This window comes from Pleurodeles waltl, chromosome 8 (genome assembly GCF_031143425.1).
Source record: "Pleurodeles waltl isolate 20211129_DDA chromosome 8, aPleWal1.hap1.20221129, whole genome shotgun sequence".
Classification (NCBI taxonomy): Eukaryota; Metazoa; Chordata; class Amphibia; order Caudata; family Salamandridae; genus Pleurodeles; species Pleurodeles waltl.
In genome coordinates this window covers 614,559,564-614,586,403 of record NC_090447.1, presented here as the reverse complement: position 1 = coordinate 614,586,403, position 26,840 = coordinate 614,559,564, and the positions used below count along the sequence as shown (strand labels likewise).

At 44.2% G+C, this 26,840-nt stretch overlaps 1 protein-coding gene across 3 annotated transcripts in view; it reads right to left on the bottom strand.

Moving 5' to 3' along the window:
* Positions 1-1,121: 1,121 nt before the first annotated feature.
* The window catches only part of LOC138250169 (toll-like receptor 7), a 135,179-nt gene continuing 109,460 nt past the window's right edge, over positions 1,122-26,840 (bottom strand). For 2 of the 3 annotated variants that reach the window (XM_069204706.1, XM_069204707.1), the window contains one exon: positions 1,122-5,288. In XM_069204706.1, the coding sequence (XP_069060807.1) occupies positions 2,139-5,288 (3,150 nt within the window). In that variant the 3' untranslated portion in view covers positions 1,122-2,138. Of the gene's footprint in view, positions 5,289-18,584; positions 18,771-26,840 lie in introns of all 3 variants that reach the window. The other variant, XM_069204705.1, reaches the window with a different exon arrangement.

Genomic DNA, 26,840 nt, shown 5'->3' with positions numbered 1-26,840 from the left:
GCACAGAAATGGAGGAATCAGTCCCGGTAGTGGGAATTCTGCCACCCTGTGTAAAAGACAGTGACATGGTAGAGTGGGATCCAGACTTTCACACGTACTGAGGAGGAGGCAGGCGAAGTTAACCTAAAAAAGTGCCACAGTTTGCTATAACCATACTGAGGGCAGACAGATGAGTTAGTGATGCAAGACCACCCGTTCTTTTTTTCCACACATCCTCAGGACTCCATGGAACGAGGTACATGACCAGGCTGTGGATCACTGCCCCACTGGAGAACCCCCGTATTAAGCACCCCTGAGAACTAACTGCAGTGATCTAGCACCAATGTAGACATTGGAATTTTGGGTGTCTGTATGTTGGTGCTGCAGTGTTTTTTTACGTATCCTTCCTTGACAAATTGTGATGCGTCTACAAAAGGAAGATGAATGGATTCTTCTTTATAGCACATGGCACCACTGGTGCCACCTGGTGAGGCAGAATTGATAAAGGAGGAAGTACGTTGATTTGCACAATTGCGATCCTGCATACCAACCTGGAAGAGAAGACTGGTGCCGTTGATGTGACAAAGATGTTGAAAAGATGTTGAAGGATTCAGTGTTGGGAGTGGAACAAATGACAAAATAGAATGAGCATGGGATATGCTTGGAGATTCTGAGGGCTGAAACTGTTGTGGGGGTGAAGGAGATGGCTTCCTTCAATCTATATGCCACTGACTCTGTGTTGAAAAGTGTTAAACAACCTAAGAAAGGATCCTCAACGTGTGGGTGCTCAGTGTTCCACCTTGGATGTTGCCTGAATCTCTTTACGACCGGCTGTATTGAGTGCTTCATGGTTAACTGGAACTTCAGGATGGGAATGACCATGACATGGTCTGGGAGGCATACCGCAAGAACCAGGGAGGTGCAAGCACTATGTTGTTTCTGTCTTGTCTTTCTGCTTCACATTTCCTTCCCTTTGGTTCCACAAAGAGCAGCGAAGCTTTATGGTTATAGTGATTATTTGCTCAATTATGTTTGGAACTTTTTAGCTAACTTTGCTGAAATTAAATCTCAATGAGGTTGTAGTTGTGTGTCTTCTGTATCACTTCATGTTAGATCCCAATGAAAACATTTAAACTTTCCAATGCGTATAATCTGATATATTCTTAGACTGTAATACAACTGTTTCCAAAAAGTATCAAAGCATATAATTAAGCCACATGTAACACCGTCATAATTATACAATTGGAAAAACATTCGGATCTACTAGGGCAGTTGAGCAGCAGAGTTAAAATCCAAATGTATAGGTTGACCAGCCTTCTTCTACGCACTTCCTTTAGTTAAATAGTGTTAAAAAAACAGAAATTATGTCTAGCCATTATCACTAAACACTGCCTAAAATGGTCTGAGACATAAATCAATATCAGTGTGCCTCCAAAAAGTTATGTTTCACAATCATTCAATAGGCACATAAAAGGGAGGAGATGTGATCTAGACCTAACCGCCTTGTTAGGAGTAGATTCCATCTGAATCAGGAGTACTAGTTAAGCAAAACTTATCTGCACTTTCGGTATTTTTCCCATTCAAAGCTCATCTGAAAAAAACCCTGGTAAAATATGAAAGGGGAAAAAGTGGTGGGCAAACACTGAATTCTGAAGTTATTCCACATTTCGTCCTTCCCAACTCATAATGAGGAGGGAATCTCGCACATGTTATTTACTAATCCCAATGGTATCAGTAATTACCAGGTGCAGGTATTGCTTATCGTTTACATCTCTACTCGTGATAAGGCCTTAAAATGTTGACAAAGCTGAGTCAATGGTACAAGAATTTTCATTCAGGGTTCCACTCGACCATGTGTAATGATCAAAACACTCTATCTCCCCAACCATTTTTCCTGTCATTTACCAACACCCGAAGCACTAAGAGTTCAGAGAAAGTATATATTTGGAAGCTTGGTATAGCATTTATTTCCAGTGTTGATAGTCATTTTATTTATTGAATAGAGTTAATTACCGAGAGTATTCATCATTTGAATTGCTAATGAGTCCAATCGCTCAGAAAAGTATTATTTTCTGAGCCAAAATAAGCTGCTCTCTCTTTTAGAGGTATCATGTTGTGCATCGTTATGCACGGATCTATTTAAAGGGAAACTAATTGGTCTAAGCAATCTCTTTGAAAAGTTTGTCATAGGTCATATGATTGTCTGTTTTTAGGGCGTTTCTCAGGCAGTGCCAGAAGTAACACTGAGAGTGTGGGTTTGTAGGCCATTCCAACACCGAACCTTTACATAGTCTCTTTCTTAACCTGAGATATTTAGAATTCTGCAAGGCTTTTTCTAGAAATATGAAGATAATCACATCCAGATTTTCATCGATTAGCCACTGGTGCGCCATGTAGAAGGCTGTCTTGAAATGCCCACTTTGTGCATACTTTTTGGTCAGCACAAACACCGTTTTTCGACTCATGCGTATGCATTCCGAGAGGTTCTCAAAAATTGCTTTCCCTGGAACCCAATCTCTTTCTTCCAAGCACAAATTAATTTGTTTTCCTTCCTCGCCTTCCAGAATTGTAACTAGTTCTTTATAAACCCATTCAGAAGCAAGGACATCCTTTGTATCATAGGCAATGAAGGCGTCGTAGCATTTGCCTGAGGAAGGCAGGCGGCGGTAGCCTTTCAGTTTGGCAGAACAGAAGTGGTAACTGTACCAAATATCCCAGAAATACAAGTGGTTTGAGATAGCAATCACCATTAGGCAAATAATTATTGATGCTGAGACAGAGTGCAGTACAACAAGTGGAAGCTCTTCTTCGCAGGTATAAAGATCCAAAATAATTAGACTTTTGTCTTTATGTGTCCCAGGGCCGGCACAGGTAACATCTGTGGCAAGGCGGGGAACATAGACAGTTGTTTGGTTTAACCACCACACAAACCATACTGCTTCACAATTGCACTTAAAAGGATTACCCTGAAGGATCAATGTGTCAAGTTTCTGGATCACATCCATTGGAAAACTGGACTTACTGATTGTAGATAAGCTGTTATCACTGAGGTCCAGGTAGCGCAACTGGTAAGCATCACGCAGGAAATGCTCTTTTAGTTTTTTTATTTTGTTACCTTTTAAAATTAGCCTAGAAATTGTTGAAGTGCAGTTGGACAACTCACGCGGTCCATTGGCAAGCTCATTGTTGCTCAAGTCCAAGACCTCTAGCTTTTTCAGAGCGGTAAGTTGCCCCCAGTTGAAGGACCTAATTTTATTGTTGGCCAAGCAGAGCTTTGAAAGTTGAGGAGGCATGCCTTCAAAACTCCCAGGAGGCATAAAACTCAAAGAATTGTAGGAAATATCTAATTTCTTTAGCTGGGTAAGCTTCTGAAAGAAGGATAGATATCTTGAATCTCCATCTCTCCATAGAACATCAAGACGGTTTCCCTTGAATTCCAATATTTCAAGAGACATACTTTCCATATCTTTGTTGGTAGAGGAGGAGATCTCGTTTCCGTTCAGAAGCAGTTTCTTCAGGGAAGGCAAATGCATGGTAAAATTGAGCATATGTGTGATACCTTCTGCTAGAAAATAATGTTTGTTATTACTCAGGTCAAGCACTTCCAACTCAGTCAGTTCTTTAAAGGCTGTTGCATACAAAAAATCAAGTCGGTTGTTTGAGAAATCCAGGTATTTCAATTGTTTCAAGTACTGAAGTTCACTACCATTCAAAGACTGGCCGATAGCGTTGCCTGACAAATTGAGACATTTGAAAGAGGTGACATGCTGGAAATCTTTGGCGTTGATGAAAAATATGTTATTAATGCTAAGGTCTAAGGTTTTTCCAAAGTCACGACAGCCCTCCTTTACAAATGAAATTAAAGGAATGTTCTCCTTGTCTTTGCTCTTGCACCTGCGTGCATTTTCATCATACATGAAATAATGTGTGTCCTGAAGCCGTGCACTGCCAAAATGGTTTTCAGAATTTCTGGAATTCGAAAACGAACGTTGGTCAGATTCACTGGATGGAGATATTTTATTCCAAGAGAGGTCTACAAGTTCCAGGGCGGGGAAGTACTGAAACAGGCTCAAGTTAGCAACCTTAATAAAATTTGTGCCCAGATCGAGTAATGTTAGATTTTTGAGGGGTATCAGTGGTCTAAGATGTTCTATGGCAAGTTCTTTAAACACATACCCCCTTACTCGGAAACGTTCTAGGGACAACAAATGGGAAAATGTGTTTGACAATTTCATAAATACAGGATACACCTGCAGATCATAGTTAAAAGAAAAATCTAGTTCCTTAAGACTGGGAATACATTTCAAAAAATTGGCCTCTCCCATTTCCTGTGCTAAAAAGTTTTGAGAAAGATCTAATACTTGTAGTTTTTCAGTGTTTTTGAACCAGGTGCTTGGTATCTTACGCAAAGAATTGCTTCTAAGGCGCAAAACTTTGAGATTTTTTAAGGAGCTAAAGGCTTCAAGATCAATTTCAATTGCCCTACTATTTGGACAAGGGATACAAGGATAGGGTGCATTGTAGCACCGTGGACAGTTGGCACTTAAGTCAAGAATTTCCAAGTGAAAAAGATTTTGAAAATCATTTTCTCTGATAGATTGAATCATGTTGTTGTAAAGATAGAGTTCCTTTAAAGTTGACGGTAACCTGCCAGGGACATGTGTTATATTGTTGGATTTTAAAGACAAAACTGATAAATTTGTGAGATTGTAAAAGGCATCATTCTCAATATAAAAGGACACGTTGCAGGGATTGCGATAGTAGCAGTTCTGGCCGAGATAGAGGATTTCGAGATTTACCACATCTGTTAAATTGCCCTTCGTTATGGAAAAAATACTGTTTGCTTCTAGACTTAGTAATTGTAAGTGTTGAGGTAATCCACGAGGGATTTCCAAGAGCTGGTTCCCATCTAAATACAGTGATTTTAAAAGCGTGAGTGATGTGAAGCTGCTGTCCTCGATATAAAGTCTCTCAGTGCACACATGGTCCTTTGGCCCCAACCGAACAGGAACGCAGTTGCATCTGAGGTCAATCTCCACCAGGTTCTGGAGACGGAGAAAGGACTTTTGTGAAATATGTGGTATATGATTAATTGTAAGAGTCAGATTAGTGACATTGGTGGGAATTCCCCTTGGAACCTCTGTTAGGCGGCGATCAGCACAGTCCACAAGTAAGGAAACATCTTCAGAAGATTCTTTCACATCACAGGGGAGGCTTTTGGGAAACCAGGTAGCTGCAGACAACTTTGGACACAGGTACAGAAGAATGAGGAGATGGCAATGTCGGATTGATGAGCATTTGTACAGTAACTAAAAAAACAGAAACAAATAGGAAGAGTTTTAACTGACGTTATTATTGTGACATATGCTGTGCATTTTAATACCCTACAGAGCGCAAGTGCTGCATTTTTTAAACATGCTTACAACGGCTGTTAAACCAAAACCCCACCAAAGATAGGGCACTTTAAAGAGAATGGGGAAACCCTTTTAATGCATGTTGTTTAAAGGATATGATGTCATTCAATGTCAAAAATCACATAACAAATTGCATATATATATATATATATATATATATATATATATATATATATATATATATATATATATATATATATATATATATATATATATATATACTACATTACATCACTTACAAAAAAGTCAACATCTTTTGCCTTTCAGGCAACTCTAGGTCTGAGGTCTGGGCAGAAAACAATCGTCTTTTTCCATAGAAGTGATGAGAACATTATAATGTAGTTCCATATCCATGTCTAGAGGCAAACTTAAATCAAGATGTAAAGAAGCCATGCAGAATGTAATTTGTATATATGTATACACATGTATATGTACTACCTACTGGCAGGTCGCCAGTAGGTAGATATAGTTAGGACCTAGTTTCCATAGGAAGAGCATTTTATGTTTTGACAATTACTTTGGCACTGCTTGACAAATCTTTATTACATTTTCAAAAAGTATACTTCAGAGGGTTCAGCTGCTGTCTTGAAAGTACCAGGGTAATGGTCAAAAAGGGCCTAGAAAAAGAGGTGGTCTCTAAATGTGTTTTCCCTATTCATTTTTCATTGGGTCTTTAGACACCTACAGCCCAAACTGCTGAACGGAATTACACCAAGTTTGGCAGGAAGCTAGATCTTATGTCACAAGTTGTGAATTTTGTGATTTGGTGTAAATTCGTTCAGTAGTTTTATTGATGCTAAAGGTAACAAAATATAGATTTCTAGGGACACGGATCCTCCATGGATCCAACTTAATCCATGCTGATATCTGATTGGCTGCCAGTACTTCAACAAGGAAATTGTAGGCAGCTTTTATGTGACTTGGCTTCAGCTGAGTCCCACAACAAAAACACAAACAAATTAAAAGGGGCCAGGGTAAGGATACCCTCAGCCCCAGCCGTGGACCCCCAGGGACCCCACCAGGGCTAAACATCTATTTTTTTAAATATGGGAAAAATCTGCAGATGGACCTTCAGATTTTTCTGAGATAAAAAAAAAAGTGCGGTCTCCCTCGCTTTTCTTTTATTTTGTCCCCGAGTGGTCACCTCGCCAGGCCACTGTTAGCTATGCGGGGGTATCCACGTGGCACCCTGTACCTCTGGACCAACAGCTTTCTGGGGCAAAAGTGTTATAGTGATGTGGGGTGGCCTGCTGGGCCCCCACCCCCGCATCCCCAGAACCGCCACCTCCCTGGGGCAGTATGCTATATAGTGGGGGGGGGACTGTGCAGCCTCCGGGCCTTTTGGGAACTGCCACCTCCCCAGGGCAAAGTGTAATTCTGTTTGTGGAGGGGGCTTGCGCATTTTGGGGACCACCACCTCCCCAGGACAAAGTGTAATGCTGTTTGTGGGGGGGCATGCGCCTTTTGGGGACCACCACCTCCCCAGGGCAATAACTAAAATAAATGGGGGCCATGCGCCGCCCCCCCCCCGAGCCCCAGGGACCACAGCACCAGGCTAAATTCTAACAGTGGAGGGATGGGCACAAATCCCCTCATGGAGCGATGAATAGCCCTATGGTCCACTACCCCGCAGGGCTGGCTCCTGCTACCTCCTGAGGAGCCCACCCTCAGGAGGTAGCTGTTTGCTTTTGCTTGGTGGGAGCTGAAATCTCCAACCAAGCAAAAGCAAGCATTACTCTGCTTTCTTCAAACGAGAGCTATCAAACAGTTCCTGCTTGCAGAAAGCAGATTTGTCATCTGTTTCCTTGCACAGAAATATGCGTTTAAGGAAACAGATGAAAACATTGCTCACACAAGCAGGGAACTGCTATTTAAAGCAGCTCCTTGCTTGGGGTAGCAAAGCCAGCTCCCACAAGAGTTGGGAGCTGGCTGGGACTGGGGGGCCTGAGGCTCCCCCCCAGTCCCAATAGACATTTGTTCGGCATCCTTTAGATAGCTGTACTCTGTGAGATGCACTAAACATTTACCCACCAAGGTGGCCCTCACTAATTAGCCAGTTGAAAGTATTGCACTTGGGTAGACATTTTGCTATTTTGGATAAATAAATATGGCAGGATTCATTCTGGCACAATGGTCATTTTACAGAAATTAAACCTCAGCGACCACTGAGATTTAACTTCTGTAAAATGACCTGTATAACAAAGCAGGTGCCCAAGTTGAAGCTCCACCTCTGTAAAGTACTAATCAACTTACCTTTGTGTGCATGCCCAAGGTAAAGTATGTGTGTTTTCTCTGCATTTCAACCTTGAAAATGTATCTGTGATCCTTGATGGAGGTGTTGCCTTTTTCAAGCACAGTATCTCATGGTGTGACTATGAAGAGTGGGTTCTTTCTTTTTAACTGCTGCTGCTGAGAACCAGGCAAGACACAGGGTTGGGTGATTATATGGGGTTGGATGCAGGCGTGGCTGCAGTTCTGACCCTGCAGCCAATCCCGGGCACGCACATCTGCAGGCAGTGCGTGGTGGTAATTGAATTAACGTATAATAAGTACATTTACTTTACATTTAAAAAAAATTGAAATTCACTGAAAAAAACAAAGGTTACAGGGAGTTTATAGTTAGGCTCATATTTTAAACGTGCAAAATCATCGAAATTCACCTGTCATGGTTAGAGATATCTCAAGTAACTATAACTCGTACCCTCAGGTCACTGTAACTCGCACCTTCGCCATACACTGCTAATTACCCCACAAATTGCAGCACTCATGACATCTCTGATAATGTCATTGATGATATCAATGTACTATTTGCAGTGACATTTTTTATGCAAAAACTGTGCATGGTGTCTGCCCGAGTTATAGTTACCTTAGAGCATGAGTTATAGTTACCTTAGAGAACTCTAACTATAACAGGTGAATTTCTATGGATTTGTATATTAAAATGAGAGCTTAACTATAACGTCTTGTAATCTTAGTTTTTTAATATTCACTTATAAAACCAAAGGTTACAGTGACGTTATAGTTAGGTTCTGAATTTACTCACACAAGACCAGAGAAATTCAGCAGTTATAGTTAGTATTATTTCAAGTAACTATAACTCTCAGCCTAACTATAGCTCGTGCCCCCGCCATGCACAGTTTTTCTTCCTTAATTTGACTTCTTATGTTTCATTGATATTTTTATTGGCGTTATAAAAGTTATTCTGAATGCTGTAATATCTGGGGTAATTAACAGTGCATGGCGAGGGCAAGAGTTATAGTTACCTTATGCTGCAAATTATAGTTACTTGAAATAACTCTAACTTTTAATGCTGAATTTCTCTGGTTCATTATTTTTTTTTAATTGATTTCTATAATGATTTAACTATATTAATCTAATATATTTATATTTAATAGTAATTATATTAATATAATATTATACTGGCCCCTATAACCACCCAACCCCACGCGGTGCCTGGCCGGCCGCAGGGCCAGGCCTTTGGCCAGTCTCTGCAGCCAACCCCCCTAACCATCCACACCGCGCTGCACACAGCCATTGGCCTTGTGTGCAGTGGGAGTTGGCCACAGGGCCTGTCTCTCTGTGGGTGAGAGTAGACGTGAGAGGGTGTGAGAGTGGGTGTGAGAGTGTCTGTCTGAGTGTGAGAGGGTCTATGTGGATGTGAGAGTTTGAGAGTGTTTGGGTGTGAGGATAGGTGTAAAAGGATGTCTCTGGCTGTGACAGTGGGTATGAGAGTGTCTCTGTGAGCGGGTGTGTTTGCATCTGTGTGGGTCAGTGGGTGTATGTGTGAGAGACTGAGTGGGTCTGTGAGTGGGTGTGTGAATGTTTGAGTTGGTCTGTAAGTTGGTGCATGAGTGTTTCAGTGGGTCTGAGGGGGGTCTGTAAGTGATTGCGTGCCTGAGGGTTTGCGAGTGGGTACTGAGTGTCTGAGTGGGTGCATGAGTGTCTGAGTGGGCCTGTGAGTGGGTGCATGAGTCTGTGAGTGGGTGTGTGAGTCTTTGAGTGGGCCTGTCAGTGGATGTTTGATTCTCTGAACGGGTCTATAAGTGGAATTGTGAGTGTGTCAGTGGGTCTGTGAGTGGGTGTGTGAGTGTATGAGTGGATCTGTGAATGGGTGCATGAGTCTCTGAGTGCATCTGTGAGTGTCTAAGTGCATCTGTGAGTGAGTGTGTGTGTCAGTGTGATTGTGTCAGTTGCTGTGTGAGTGACTCTGCCACAAAGGAACCTCACCTGCCCTTTTACCAAACAAGAGTTCATAGCTTTGCATGAAATATTTACCCAAGTAGAGTTCTTTCTGCCTCCTTGGGTAAATGCCTGGTATGTATTCTGCACTACAGCTGTCTAATGGAGCACAAGCAAATGTCACCAGTGACATGATTGTTCCTGTTTCTGTAGAGGTCTGTGATAAGATGAATCCTCCTATAGAGAGGCCAACAAGACTGCAAAGATGTACATTTCCACCAAACCAGGATTGTTCCTCTTATCTAAATGAAGTAAGTGCTTCTTTGTTTTGTAAAGATGTCCTCATATTCCTCAAGAATGTGCCATTAAAGTTGGCAGGAAAGGTACTAGGGGGCCCATTGGGAAGCTGTCCATCATCCCGGCAAAAGAGGGGAAGACATATGCATACTACTAAGGTAGACAGTGCAGGACCAAGCGGGTGCAGCTTCCATTGGATTTGCACATTTGCAAACTCTTAGCAATTTAAAGGGAGAAATATGTGGGAAAGGGGCCGTGTGGCCCCCTCCCCAGGCTGATTTTGGCTCTGGGGACGCCATCCCCTGGGGCCCGGCCATCTCTCATGGGCACCCCCAGGGAACCTAGTGTGCAATGGGACTGCAGGAGGAACCTCAAGGCCCCCGTGCTCCCAGCTGGCTCCCCGTCTCCTGTCTGGGCCAGCACTGCTTGTGCACATAGGGAGCTGCTAAACATGCAGTGGTCTGTGTGCTAGAGCAATTGTTTCATCTCTTTCCCTGCACCGCATCAATACAGGCAGGGAAAGAGATGAACCATCTGCTTCCAGTGGGCAAGAGCACTTTGAAAGCTCTCGCTCACCGGAAGCAGAGTGTTTGTTCTAACTTGGTGAGAGTTGTCAAAGTTCCTCCCATGTCACAGCAAACAGCTATGCCACAGGGCTGGGCTCCCCAAAACATAGCAGGAGCCAGCTCTAGGGGGCGGCAGTCTTCAGGGCCATAATTGGCTCCACAAGGGGGACAGCACAGCCCCCATAAAACATTTAAGTTAGCCCTAGGGAGGTGGTGGTCTCCTGGCCCACGGGTTCACAATGGACCCCCTATCTTACTTTATTTCAGCCGAGGGAAGTCAGGGCCAGTGTGGGTGAGTGGCTCTCCCTTCTTCTGAAACAATTACCCCAGAGATGTGACAGTCCCCAGTAGTGCATGGGGGCACACAGCCCCCCACATTTAATACAATGTTATTCCAGGGAAGGTGGTGGTCCCCGGAACCCGAGGGGTTTGCACAGAAACCCAGACTATAATCAAAAGATTTTGCCCCCCATTACTATGTGATTTAAGCCCTGGGGAATTGGGAGTTTCTGGGGCCTAAACAAGCCCAGGAAGGGGCCCCCTGCACCCCTTCTTTGTTTTAGATATGCCCCTGGGACTTGGCCCACATGATGTGGTTTCCCCTGTATATTTTGCTTTTGATCTCCTGTTTTTGATCCTGTGCTGTATTCTGTTTTTGCTGGCTTTAGAACTCTGGGCAGTTTACCACTGCTGACCCGTGCTAAAGTGCAAGTGCTCTCTGTCTAAATTGGAATAGTGATTGGTTTCTTCATGATTGGCATATTTTATTTACTGGCAAGTCCCAAGTAAAGTGCACTACAGGTGCCTAGGGCCTGGTAAATCAAATGCTAATAGAGGGCATTCAGCACTGACTGTGCCACCCACATGGGTAGCCCTGGAAACATGTCACGGACCTGCCACTGGAGTGTCTGTCTGGGGAGTTTGGAACTGCCAGTTCGACCTGGCCTATCTTTCACATAGGTTAATATGGGGGTTCACCTGAAATATCTTTTCAGTGTAAATTCCCAGTGGGAGTAGATAGATTTATGGAGTTTGGGGCCTCTGTACTCACAATCTCACAATTTAAAATACACCTTTTGGTGAAGTTGTTTTTTAAGTTGTAAGCTTAAAAATGCCACTTTTAGAAAGTGGGCATTTTCTTGCTTAACCATTCTGTGCCTCTGCCTGGCTGTGGAATACAGGTCTGGGTCAAGATGACAGTTCGGCTCTTTGTGAATTCATTCTAGACAGTCACACAAAGGGGGATGAGGTGTGCTCCGCATATCTTGATGAGTCTTCCTGGGATAGAGTGGAGGGAGGAGCTGACCCGTGCACCTGAATAGGGCTGTGCCTGTCCTTACACAAAGAAGTCTCCAACCCCCCAGAGTGTGTCTGGGGGCAGGGCAGGAAAGTCAGGGTCTTGTACACTACACAGACTTTCCTTTGAAGTTTGCCTAATTCAAAGGCTGAAATGAGTATAAGTATTGGGTCTCTGAGACCACAACTTCAGAAAACCTCTGGACTGAGGACATTGTGCCAGGGAGAAGGGCTGGATGCTGTAGGAGGAATTGCCACTCTGTCTGTTGCTGTGCTGAGGTGGCCTGCTGCTTGCTGCTTCTGCCCTGGGAGTGGAAGGACTGGACCATGCTTTCTACATCCTGCTTTCCAAGGTTCTCCAAGGGCTTGAACTGATCTTGCCTCCTGTTAAGAAGTGTCAGGGACATCAAAGACTTTGGCCCTCATTATGAGTCTGGCAGTCTTGGGTCCGCCATGGTTCCAACACCATGGAAAGGCTGGTGGAATGGGGGCATTTGTGGCTCCCTGGGGACCCCTGCACTCCCCATGCACTTGACGTGGGCAGTGCAGGGGTCCCCATGCACAGCCCCGTCGTGCATTCCACTGCCTGAATTACGGGCAGTGGAGTGCTGCTGTACCCGCCGCACCGCCACATTGCCGCCGGCTCGATTACAGGCCGGCTACAATGTGAAGGCTCTGTTCACTGCAGGGCTGGTGGGCGTTAATACTGTTTCTGCCTGTCGGCCCTGCAGTGAACTCCAAATAGGGCAGTCGGTGCTTGGACCACACAGGCAGTCTCTCTGCGGTTTGGGTTTCGAGGCCTCATCTTTTTTTAATATTTTTTTCGGGGAATCGGCTAGAGCTAAGTTCCAAGATGGCTGCTAACACTTCCTGGTTGAAGTGTTGGCAACCAATCAGATCTCAGCACGAGATCGGGAGTATCGCAAAGCCTTTGTGACTCTAGATATCTACATTTATTTTTCTTTTAATATCTCAAATACTACTGAACTTATTTGCAGCAATCAACAAAAAGGCTTCTTTCTGGACCTAAAGCTACCTTTCTGCCAGATTTGGTGTAATTCCGTCCAGAAGTTTGGGCTGTAATTCTGTTCATAATCTCTATGGGAATTACAACAGGAAATGCACTTTTTTGACCACCCTTTTTTTTCTCGGCCCCTGCTTAACGGATCACCCCAATACTTCCCATGTACAACACGATTCTCAAGAACACTTTTTCTGGAAGATTCGTCAAACGGCGCCAAAGATATAGGCAGGTAAAAAAGTGCTTTTTCAATGGAAACATGGCCCTAACTATATCTGCCTCCTGGTGACCTCAAGTAGGTAATATATATGTATGTATGTATATTAAAATTACTTCACGTTAAAAAAAAACATATACATTTACTGAAAAAAACCAGAAGTTACAAGGACGTTATAGTTAGGAAACAGAATTTAAAAAAACAATAAAATTCACTTAAAAAACCAAAGGTTACGGGGACGTCAAAGTTAGATTTTTAATTAACTCTCACAAAACCATAGAAATTCAGCAGTTAGAGTTATTTCAAGTAACTGTATTTTGCAGCCTAAGGTAACTATTACTCGTGACCTCCTTATGCACTGCTAATTACCCCACATATAACAGCACTCAGGACAACTTTTATAACGTCCATAAAAATATCAGTGAAACATTAGAAGTCAAATTATTAAAGAAAAAACTTTGCATGGCAGGGGTGCTCTGGTTTTGTGGAAGTAAATTCTAAACCTAACTCAGTAAAAAAAAATAGTCTTGTTTTCACTAAGAAAACAACGGTTACAGGGGTGCTATATTTAAGAAATAGAACAAAAAAACCTTAGCAATTCACTGAAAAAGCCAAAGGTTACAGGGAAGTTATAGTTAGATTCAGATTTTACGCATACAAAACCATGGAATTTATAGTTGTCTGAGTTAATTATAACTTAAGCCCCCGTAATTAACTGCTTATGAACTCAAATATTAAATCACTCATGACACGGTCAGTGACATTGAGTGCACGAATGGGCCATGGGAGATGGGGTACCCGGAGCCGAATTGGCCTGAGAAGGGGGCTGACCGGCCCTCTTCCCCTTTGATTTTTACAGCCAGACCCTGGGGGATAGGGTCCCTGGTGCTGAAAAGCATCCAGGGGAGAGGGACACATGTGCTCCCCTACCCAATTATATAATAAATAATATCTCCAAGGACCTTACCCAACCTGGGGGGGAGGTCTAGTGGAAACAAGCACTGGAAACCACACTTATTTTTTTCGGCCCACAGATCCTCTGCAGATGTGCAGGAAAATTGAAAATAAATAAAAAACATTGTTGGCCCCAAGTGGGGTCCTCTCACCAACAGGGATAGGGTGTTCAGGGTATTCCTACTGTGGCCCCTTGTTTTTTTTATTTCGCTTTTTGCTTGGGACTCAGCTGAGGGCCTGCAATGAATCCGAAGGCTGTGTACAGCGGTGCTTGGATAAATGCATAGTAATGAAAGTTACATTGCGTTAAAAAAAAACACAGAAATTCACTGAAAAAAACAAAGTTTACAGGGACATTATTGTTAGGAAATAGCATTGAAAAAGAACATAGAAATTCACTTAAAAAAAAAAGGCTACAGGGACGTTATAGTTAGGTTCTGAATTTACTCGTACAAAACATTAGGAATTCACCAGTTATAGTTATAATTATTTCAAGTAGCTATAACTCGTGCTCTAATTCAACTATAACTCACGCCCTTGCCACGCAGTGCTAATTACCCCAAATATTACAACAGTCATGGCATCTTTTATAACATCATTGATAATATCACTGTTTGTTGTAAAATTATTCATAAAAAATCTGTGCATGGTGGGGGCAAGAGTTATAGTTATCGAAGGGCATGAGTTATAGTGACTTGAAATACAGATTAATGGTGTATATAAAAGGCTTATTTGTTTGAGCTGGCAATCACAATTTTGTCTTTCTGTCAACAATTGTACAGATATTGAACACTGCAGTCAAGGACTGTTTCTGGTATATCTGTGGTCGGTTGTTAATTTGATTGGTGTTAACTGTATAATATATGCTATAGGTTGAATGTTGTATTTAATGCTTATTTTCAACATCTAAGTGAGTTGTATGTGTGGTGGAAGTAGTAATGGGTGATTTTCTCATGAGCTCTTTTGTCCTCACTGTCAGGCCTTTAATGTCATAATTTAGAGAACAATATGTGTGAAAGAGAAGTTTGGATGATGTCGTCAGTGATGTCATCAATGATGTCTTCAATGACGTAATTTGAGATGTCATTAGTGATGTCATAGACCATGTCAGGAGTGATGTCATATGTGAGGTCACAAGCAGTGCATGGTGGAGGTCGAAGTTATTATCAGTGCTAATTACTATAACTGCTGAATTTCTGTATTTTTTTTTAGTTCAAAATGTTAACATTGTCACTGAGAAATGTACCTAACTATAACATTACTTTAACCCTTTTTCAGTAAATTTCTAAGGTTTTAAAAAAAAATGAAAACCGATATTTTTATTACACCTAACTATTACGTTACTTTAGCCTTTGATTTTTTTAGTACACTTCTAGGGTAAAGTAAATTATTAATTATTTTTGTGAGTATATGTATGGTAGAATGACTTTATAACATATGTTGTGTTCAGACCTTATTTTGGAAAAACATTTTCTTATTGTAACATAACAGGATATGGTACACAGTTTGCAAAATCTTTCTGAAACATGTGTGAGTCTTAAACAAATAGAAAAACTTGACACTCGCGAGATGGTAAACGTATACATTTCATTGTCATCTATTGTATATGGTGTTTATCATGTTTTCAATTATTATTTAATGCTAAGCTATAATAGAGTAGTGAATAAAAGATGGTTGGCTATTTTCTGTTTTTTTCAAAGTGAAGACTCTTGCGAGAGTCCTGTTGGAGCTTGATGCACAATCTCCTGCGTGGACTTCGAGGAGGCTGTACTTCCGGTTCAGCACTCACAAACCACTCACGAGATTGTACATTTAGAAATATTTTAATTATAGTTTTTACTGTAATTTTGAACAAAACACAACATTAGACATGTTGTTTGAGGTAGAAAAATGAATTATATATTATTCTGTAGAAGATATAAGGGAAGTGTTTTTTATGATCTTGCAAGACTCCCACACAACACTTGCGAGAGGTCCAGGAGAGGAACCACACCTAAGGAAGGATTGTCAATGGTTCACACAATGGGTGTACATAATAGGGTGTGGGAAGAGACTAAGGGGTGAAAATAGTAGATTCTGATAAATATAATCTCCAGTAAGACTCCTTCCCACAGTAGCAAGTGTGCATAATATAGTACATTCTGAGATCACCCACTCCTTTCTACTTTTCACCCGCTAAACCAAGGGATGAAAATAGTAGATTCTGATAAATATAATCTCCAGTAAGACTCCTTCCCACAGTAGCATGTGCGCATACTACAGAACATTCAAAGATCACATACTCCTTTCTACTTTTCACGTTCCCACAATTAATTAACTATCTACTCATAACAGAACCCTCACACTTTCACTCAAAAACAACCACCACAATATCAATACCTAACAATAGAATGTATTGTGAACTCATCTACTCATTTTTACTATTCACAATCCCACTAGAGCCTCATGAAAACATAAAAATTAGTTAAAAACAATATGTATTTATACAGTTATAATCTTCAAAGCAGTTATGACCCTTTTCTTTAAATATAGAGGGACATCATGCCTCTCTTCTGCCCCATTTATATAGCCATTTGTATAGCTCTTTTACTTAATTCCTATAACTCCTCCAATTGTTCACAGTAAACAGTCATTGCAGCTGTTTCATTTCTAACATTCAAACAGCCAGCCACTCAGAGCACATGCTTTTGAGGGAGTCTATTGCCACCACAATAACAAGAAGGCTCACAGGAAAAATGGGTTTCATGACCAATCACAGGGCTCAGTTTGAATTTGCGCTCTCACCGGACTCTCACGAGCCCAGCTGTCAAAATATACAATTATATTTAACACTTAGGCCCAGATTTATACTTTTTTGGGGCCGCATCTGCGTCAATTTTTGACGCAAGAGTGGCGCAAACTTACAAAATACAATTGATTCAGATAAAAAGGAGTTATCGAATCAATGAAATTGATGGGACCGACTGTGTTGGAAGTTAGAAGTTTATGGCAGCACCAAGATCAGGAAATTGAACAATTACAAGAAAGGCTGTCTAGAATCAGAAATTTACGATACTCAAACAATTGGCAAAAAGTATTCAGTAAGCAGAGCAAAGAATTTCGGACTTAGAGGATAAAATGAGCTCTCTCAATAAGCAGGTCTGGGAGGAGAAAACTCACCTGTGTTATCTAGAAAGCAAAGTTGAAGTAATGGAGAATAATTCTAGGCGGTCTAACCTCCAGTTTATCGGAGTTCTGGAAGGGTCTGAGTCACAAGGCTCAGTACAGACTGTAGAACAACTAATTGATTCTCTTATCTGACAACATGTATGGCTGGATGCTGACTACTCAATCTTTTGGTACATAGGGTCCCTGTAGTCCAATCAACGAATGTGAAGCTTCCTCAGCCTATCTTAGTGAATTTTTCAGATTATCCGATCAAAGAGCAGATCCTGAATGTAGAACTCAATAGAAAAATGTTTCCATTAATAGAGGGTATCCATATGAGAGTATTCTCTGGCCATGCGTCATCCACAGCTTGTCACAGAACGACATTTTGGGGTCTGGCTAAAGATTTTAAGCTAATAGAGATACAAGGTTCACTGTTTCAGCAGTCAAAACTTAAAGTACTTGCTCAGGGCCATTTCCAAGTATTTAAAGTTGTAGAGGAAGTTCAAGCTTGAAAAATTGTCAAAACTGACAAAATGACAAAATCATGATTGACTGGGCTTACGATAAGATAGCAACATGAGTACCATAGAATCAGTTGTCTCAAAAATTGTTGGCAGCTGAGTTAGATGCTGTTTTGTTTATAATTAGTTTAATCCATCTATTTTATTGTGAGGGGGAGCCTCGACACGAGGGCTAGGTGCTGTGTCAGGGAACCTTTTTCAGGAGTGGGAACCTTGGGGGTGGGGACAGTGGGGTACCCCCGGTACCAAGGGCAAGGAAAAGATCGGGCATGGTGGAAGGTGGTGTTCTTTGCAAGTTAAAATGGTAGGGTAGGAATTCAGTGCATCCTAAAAGTAGTACCCTAAAAAGGCATTTTTTACCGAGATATTTGTGTATACTTTTTTCTCTGCCAGGGGCCGCAGTGAGGGGTGTTGCAATATTTCTTGTAGACTCTCTAATATGTGTACTAAAGGAGTTTCATAGATATATGCAGGGAAGATGGATTTGGGAAGAAGTAATAATCCAGAGTAAACTTTATGAATGATTATGGACCACTATCCAATGATACACAATCCTGGTCCAAATTTATGATCTAACTCTAGAGGCAAAGGGGCTGATAGTATTGGGTGGAGATTTCAATTTTATACAGGATTTGAAAAAGGACTCATCAAAGTCGGGTAAGAAACAACTGAAGCCAAAAACTGCTAGGTTTCTGCAAGTGATGAAGCATGATTTTGGACTAGTCGATCCTTGGCGATCTGCCATTCTGAGACAATATAATACACTTATCTCTCTAAGCAATTCTGTACGGCCTCCAGAATAGATTTTTTCTTGCTATCTATCTCTTGGAAATGGGGTGAGGTCAAAATTAGGGCCAACCCTTTTTTCAGATCATTCTGTAGTGAGCTTACAACTAGAGATGGGCTCACCTTTTAGGACCGCACCTAGATGGTACTTGGATAGAGCACTGCTTGAGAATTAAAATTTGTCACGGTTTGTCTTTGGCTTACCGTCCAGACCAGAGGGAGATTGCGTGCGGCCTTGGTTCTTGCAAGTCCGGCTCTGGCTGAGGTAGGGGCGACCCCTTCCGGTAGCCACGGTGCTGCTGACAGTAATACGCTACCACAGTCCGTGCCCTCCAGATGGAGTCCCAGAGGAAAAACCCCATAGGGAAAAAACCTCCAGACAGGAACTCCCTGGAACAAAAGGAGGACACAAGAAAAATCAGAACTCAGATGCCAGGAATAACTCAGGAAGAACAGAGGAAAAAACGGGAGCAAAAACTGGATTCCAAATAGAAGACCAGCCAGAGCATGACCACCACAGGAGAAGTGTTGCAACACAAAGAGAAGAAAAGTCAACCCCCTTATATAGTCCTAGACAGGAAGTCACAAACAGGAAGATGAAAAATGGCCATCTTGGATTGGGAAGGGGTTATAGAACTAGATAGGAAAAGCACAATAGTAAGAAGGGAATCAGATGCATGCAGGGAACAAGAAAATAGAAAGGTATGCTGGGAGAGATAGATAAAATTACTACCAGAAGAAGAGGGAAAAGAAAAGGCGATGTAATGGGCACCAGGTGAGTGGAAGGCTGAGGGGGGGTCCACGGGCATCCCATATTAACATCCACGCCTCCCCCAACGTGCGGCGAGAACCGAAGCCCAATCCTGGGCCCTCAACCCCTCCGCAGCAGCGAGGTAGGAAAAAAGAGCTGCAGCCTGTAAAATGGACCCCGGCCCCCACTGCAGCTCAAGGGGGCGGCGTTGTGGGCGTCCGTGACATGACAGTAGGCCCCCTGAAGCCCCAGGTTTGTGAGGGAAAAGGCAGAAAAAACGATGAACCAAGAGAGGGGCATGCACAGAAGAGTCATCCTCCCAGGATCATTCACTCATAGGATAGCCCATCCAATGGATGAGCTATTAAAGACATCCACGGAAGTACTGAGAGTCAAAGATCGCCTGGACCTCGTATTCCGGCACATCGTCAACCAATTGAGGAGGAGAACAGGAAAATTGTCTGTGAAAAGGATCAGGTGCATATGCTTTAAGCTGAGACACAAGAAATACTGGGTGTATTTTCCAAGTCCGAGTTAAACGAAGACGAACAGAGACGGGATTGATCTTTTGAAGAATCAAAAATGTACCATAATACCAGGGCTTGAACTTATTTTGGGGTAACCGGAGAGGTAAAAATTTAGAGGAAAGCCAGACCTTATCATTGATTTGATAAGACGGAGCCTCACAACGTCTCTTGTCAGCCATTCTTTTCATGTGTATTTTGGTGGCTTGAAGATTAGAAAGTATGACACGTTGGATGGTGCGTATTCGTCGAACAACTGTTGTGATGGCACGAAGTGTAGGTGATTCTCTGAGTGTAACAGGAAAGGCCTTAAAATGGAACCCATACGAGCAATAAAATGGGGAAACCTACGAAACACTATGCACTGCATTATCATATGAATATTCAGCAAGAGGTAAGTACCTGGACCAGTTACTTTGCTTAGCATTGCAGAAACTTCATAGATACTCTTCAAGACCTTGATTTAACCGTTCTGTCTGTCCATTTGTCTGAGGATGAAAACCAGAAGGAAGAGCCATGTCGATTTTGAGTGTACTACAGAATTGTTTCCAAAAGCGTGAGATGAATTGGGAACCACAGTCTGAAACAATGACTTGAGTGAGGCCATGAAGCCAAAAGATCTCCTGAATAAAGATTTGACTTAATTCTTTTGCCATGGGTAACTTTTTGAATGCAGTGAAATGAGCCATTTTAGTGAATGAGACTACTGTCACCATTATTACTCGATTCCCAGTTGAGGTGGAGAGAGGCAGAGAACACCTGAAGTCAGTGGATACAGTGTGCCACGTAGCCAGTAGAACCGGTAAGAGACGGAACAATCCTTCTGGTCTATTACGAGACGTCTTTGCTTGTTCACAGATAGGACAAGAAGTCACACAACTTTCAGTGTCAACTTTAAGAGTGGGCCACCAAAAAGAGCGAAGAAGGAGATCTTGGGTGGTCTTGACTCCGCGATGACCTGCAATTGGGGAATCGTGGCACATTCGTAGGGCTTCTGTTTGGACTGTTTTAATAAGCAGCGACAAGGCTTTCTTGTAATGTTATTCCTTATCCTTGCGTAATTGTGGATGTAATTTATTCATTTCAGTTTCCCCTAGATTTAAATACTCAGATTGAAATTTGTCAAGAAAGGATTGCACTACCCCAATGATTTTATCAGGTTCAATTACGTTTTGTGCAGTAGAATCACTACATTCAGGATAGCGTTGTGATAGGGCATCAACCAAAATGTTTTAGGAGCCTGGGATATACGTGATATAAAGGTCACATTGGCTGAAAAAGAAAGCGCATTGGGCTTAACGACTATTTTGGCATTGAAAGTTTCTTCGACACTGCAAATTACGGTGATCGGTTCTCTCCTCAAAAGGTTCTTTGGATCCCATAAGAAATTGTCTCCATTCCATACAAGCCGTCTTCAAGGCGAGCAATTCTCATTCTAACACTGAGTAATTACATTCAGTGTCGGACAGTATATGGGAAAGGTAAAATACGGGATGTTCTAACCCATCATCACTTTGTTTTTGTAGCAAAGCAGCCCTTATTGCTTTTTCAGAGGCATCCGTGACAATAATAAATTGTTTGGTGGTATCTCGATGCCGTAAAATGGGAGCTCAAGTGAAGGCATGTTTTAGTGTTTGGAAGGCTGCTTCCGCATCTTTGGTCCAATGAAAACCTTTCCGTAGATTTTCTTTTTAAGAGGTTGTGTTATATGACTAGTCTGCTGGGCGAAATCATCTATGAATTGACGGTAGAAATTGGCCAGTCCTAGAAAACACTGGGTTTCCTTGATGGAGGAGGGACATGGCCAATCCAGAATGGCTTGAACCTTGTCCGAGTCCATAGCAATCCCTACTTGGTTGATATTGTACCCCAAGTACCTCACTTCAGTCTGATAAAATTCACATTTTTCTTGTTTGCAGAATAGATGATGTTGCCTAATCATCTCTAGGACTTGAAGTACATGTTTAGTGTGTTGCTCAGGGTGAGTGGAGAAGAAAAGAATATCATGTAAATAGACAACCACTGTGTGGTGTGAAAGGTCAGAAAAGATGGCGTCTATGAATCTCTGAAATATAGAGGGAGCGTTAGGAAGCCCGAAGGGCATTACCCGATACTCAAAATGGCCAAAAGAGGTTCTGAAGGCACTCTTCCATTCATCACCCTCTTTTATCCTTAAAAGATGGTAGGCTCCCCTAAAATCTAATTTGGTAAATCTCTTAGCTCCTCTGATGACTTCTAGAATATCTTTAATGAGGGGCAGAGGGTAGCAATCTTTAGTAGTAATCTTACTGAATCCGCGAAAGTCTATGCAAGGGCACAAGTCTTTCGTCTTCTTTGGTGTAAAAAAGAGGGGAGCCCTTGTGGGAGAAGAGGAAGGAGCATTCAGACTGCTCTAAATATTCTCTTCTAGTTTTTTTTTTTAGAATCTTCTTCTCAGGCTCAGTAGACTACATTCTCCCAAAGGGGAACTACAGCATTGGATTCTAAAGGAATGGCACAATCATATTCTCTATGAGGCGGAAGTACAGTTTTTTCAGGTTTTTGAAAGACGTCTGCATATTCCAGATAATGACTGGGTACTCCTTGAAGGAGGTTGATGGAACAGTTTACTTTAGTTCACAACATTTTCTTCGGGGACCAATACGTTCCTGCTAAATAACAGTGCTGTTGACAAAATTGGGAGGACAGTGAAATGGTTCTAGTTTCCCAATTAATATAGGGATTGTGCCAGGTTAGCCATGGAATACCTAGAATCATGATGTGATTAGGAGAAGATATTAGATGAAAAGAAACATAGTCCTGATGTTATCCAAATTGTAAACACAAGGTAGGAGTGGTATTAGTAACAGTTCCAGAGGCTAACAGAGAACCATCCACTGTATGGACTTGCTCTGGTATGTCCTTGGGCACCTGAGGAATCTTCCTTTCCAGAGCCCATGTTTTATCTAAGTAGACACCACTGGCCCCACAATCCAACAAGGCTAAAGCTTTTTCTTCTCAGCCATCTGCTAATTGTAAGGTGATAGGTAAAAGAAAAAGAGCTGTTATTTCTTCTCTGGAGGAACAAATGGAAGGTATCTCGGAATTTCCCGTCCTCTCCCTTCTCACAGAGGACAGGAGTTGGTGTTTCCCAAAGGCCTTGCCGGACGAACAGGACTAGTACGAATTAGATGACCGGAAGCACCACAATAAAGACATAGGCCCTCAGTACAACCCTGGTGGTCGGTGTTAAAGCAGCGATAATACCGCCAACAGCCCAGCGGAAAAAAAAATGGAATCACGACCATGGCGGAAACTGCCAAAATAGACAGCCACTTTAACACTCCGACTGCCACGGCAGTAGAAACAAACACCGCGGCGGTAACCGCCAACAGACAGGCGGAAGACAGTGTACCGCCCATACTATTACAAGAGGCCTATCCGCCACCTTTTCCGGGGCGGTACCAATGCTATCAAAAGCACGGCGGAAACAGGACTTGGAACGGAGCCACTCACCACTCGACACCCAATGAGGAACCAGGACGCCCTGGAGCCCGAACTACAGGTCCTGCCCATGCTGGTCTTCCTCCTCTTGTGTCAGGAGCAGGAAAGATGCCCTTTGATGACCACAATGAGCACTGCACCTCCAACACAGGGAAGGGTGGGGGGGAATAGAGAGTGACACACACACGCAATACGCAATACCCCCACCCTCACGCACAACACCATACACACAAATACATGCAGCAACATTACACATACACGTCCTCACCCCCTGGAAGAATGCAAGGACAAAATTAAATGATTGTAACGAGTGTAATCAATAAAAATCAGATAGGGCCATTAAAAAAATCAGTATATACAAATATGTACACCAACTACACAAGTCCGGATATTAATCAAACATCGTTCGTGGATCAGTGTCCCAAAATGCATGGGCGAAGCCCATACAAGATACCTGACTCGAAATGGAGACAACACTGCAGGGACATCAGATCGAAATGAAACAGGCACCTCAGGGGGTGGGGGGGCACCTCAGCCGGATGAACGCACAATTCCTCTGCTCCACGAGGGGGCTCCATGCCCAATGCTCTATCCTGGGGAGTGCAAAGCCACAGTCTCACAAGTCTTTCCAGTGGGTGGTTTGCCCACTGCTGTATCCTGGGGAGTGCCAAGCCACAGTCTCACAAGTCTTTCCAGTGGGTGGTTTGCCCACTGCTCTATCCTGGGGCGTGCAAAGCCACAGTCTCTCAAGTGGATGTCAGTCTCCACCGGTTCTGGAGGGGGCATGGTGTTCAGAGTGCTTCATCCGGCCAAGGACTGAGGAAGTGGATGTATCTCTCCACTGGTTCCGGAGGGGGCTTTGTGCCCAGAGTGCTTCATTCTGCCAAGGACTGAGGAAGTAGATGTATCTCTCCACTGGTTCTGGAGGGGCATGGTGCCCAGAGTGCTTCATCCTGACAAGGACTGAGGAAGTGGATGAATCTCTCCACTGGTTCTGGAGGAGGCATGGTGCCCAGAGTGCTTCATCCTGCCAAGGACTGAGGAAGTGGATGTATCTCTCCACTGGTTCTGGAGGGGGCATGGTGCCTAGAGTGCTTCACATGCTGTGTGGCAGGTCCCATTCCCTCACCTGAGTGTGTGTGCCACAAGATTGCCTTAGAACCGGTAGCATGATATGCCATGGAGGCAGAGACACACTCCACCCTGCTGTGACTTCACCTGCCACCTGCTGGTACAAACAGTGCTGGGAGTCATGCCTCATGGACGCTGGGCAGGGTCCAGGACATCTCCTGCAGCCTCAGACGGCTGCCTACTGGGGATGATAGCCGTGTCAGCTGTGGTGGCACTGTCTGAGCACGTCGCAGGGCTGGTGGCGGTGGTTGCAGCAGTGTCTGTGGCGGAGGTGCTGGCCGTGGTGCATGTGTCTGCACCTGTTGAGGGACAAAGCAGGACGTCTCCTGCAGCCTCGGACGGCTGTCCACTGGGGATGATGCTGGGGACTGTTGGTGAGGCAGCAGACGTGCAGGTTCAGGTGGCGGTGCAAGTGGCGGTGTCCACCGCCGTACAGGTTGATGTACTGGTTGACAGAAGGGGTGACTGGTCCCTCAGCCGGAGCCACCGTGCCCTGTCCTGACCTGCTCTTCGGCTTGTGTCCCTTCCCCATCTTTGATGTTGCTGCTGGTGTCTTGCTACTGTCCCCTTTTGGTTTGGAGGAGACCTTGCTTGCTGGTAGGTGCGGCTTCTCCCTCCGGCTTGTGGGCACCTTCTTCACCTTGGCAGGTGGCAGCATGGCCTGCTCCTTGGCCTCGCTCGGTGGCACACTGGCAGCCCTGATGGGTGGTGCCCGCGATGATACCGGAGTTGCTGTGACCACTGTGCTTGGGAATTTGGTGGCTGAGGTGCTGGTCTGGGACCTGGACAGCCTGGCCCTAGGGGAAGGACGAGAGGGGTAGGTCTAGGGAAGAGGTCAATGTTAGCCAGGAAAAGTTTCTTAGACACACTGGGACGGGAAGATGGAGGGTATTTGGGAGTGGAGGAAGAGGTAGTGGTTGTAGGAGGTTTACATTTGCTGAATTTGGGTGAAGGTGCATGGGCCGGAGGCTGTTGTGAGGTGGATGGCTGTTGGGTGGGTGTGCGCCTGCGTTTGTGTACTTTGGGAGGTGGACTCACAGACACACTGGGAGAGGACACAAGGGATGTGTGAATGGTAGTGGGGGTGGTGGGTGCACGTGAGCGGTGTGTGGTGAAGGGCGTGCTGGTGATGGAGGCAGTGGCTGAGGATGTAGTGCATGCAGGTGTGAGTGGAGACGACACAGGGAGGGAGGAGGAGGATGTGGAGGAGGGGGACACAGTGGAGGCAGTGGATGTTGCTGTGTCTGCATGGGGATGGTGCTTGTGTGAGTGTCTGTGGGATGTGTGTTGCTTATGTTTGCCATGTCAACTCTTGTGTGTTGATGAGTGTGCATGCTGGTCTGATGGTGTGCTTGGGACAGGCTGAGGTACAGGGGATTGGGTCTGGGTGGAGGAAGTTGGAGGGGGGAGGCTGGACACAGGGACAATGGCTGCCATCAGTGCTGAGGCCGAGCCTGAAATGCCCTCTGTTGGGCCGCCTGCCCAGAATTAATGCCCATTTGTTTGCTACAAATGCCTCTCAATACCCTGGATGGCATTCAAAATGGTAGATTGCCCAACAGTGAGGGATCTCAGGAGGTCAATACCCTCCTCACTGAAGACAGCAGGGCTGACTGGGGCAGGGCCTGAGGTGCCTGGGACGAAGAAGATGCCCCGTCTCCTGGGTGAGCGGACACGGGAAACACGCTGTGAGGCTGCTGGGAGGGCGGTGCTGGTCGGGGGGTGGCGGCTGTACCTGTTGATGCAGTGGGCACAGAGGTGCCCGCCACTGCAAGGGAGCTCTCATCAGAGGAGGAGTCGCTGTCGCTGGTGTATGCTCCTGTCCCCGTCGTGGTGCTCCCCTCACCCTCCGTCCCACTGGTGCCTTCAGACTCCGTTACTTCACCCTCCAGGGCCATGTGAGATGCAGCTCCCTCCTGCTCCGGTGCCACTGATCCTCGACAGATGATGCTAATGCACGCAAGAACAGGGTGACAAAACAAAAAGAGGGGGGAAGACAGAAGAGGAACATGGTCAGTGCATGCAACACCACTACAGTTGGAGGACACAACACACAGGGAGCAGCCTTATGCACTAAGCTATGCACTAACAGTGCAGGGGAAAAGCACATGCCCAAGGGGGACACTGTCTAGACCCATTTCATGCACAGTTGGAACCCATGGGAGCCTGACTAGGTGTAGAGGACAAATGCCACCTTTGGGGTTGGACTGGGAATGAGGATGCAAAACAATGGATCTACGTTTGCGCGCCAGCCCTTGCCTAGGGGAACCCACAGGCCACCCCCCCCCCCAATGAGACACCTTGTCAAGCGCGCAGAGTCAGCTGAATGAGAGTGTACTCACCCCCTTGTGGCTACTGTGATGCCCTCAAGCGCCCATCCAACTCCGGATATGCCACCGCCAGGATCCGGTACATCAGGGTGGTCATGGTGCGACAGCACCCCTTCCATGTTGGGAGGCCATCCCCAGCTGTGCCTCCGCCATCTTCTTGCTCCAGCGGCGCAGGTCTTCCCATTTTTCCGTCAGTGGGTGCTCCGTCTTTGGTAGACCCCCAGGATCTGCACTTCCTTGG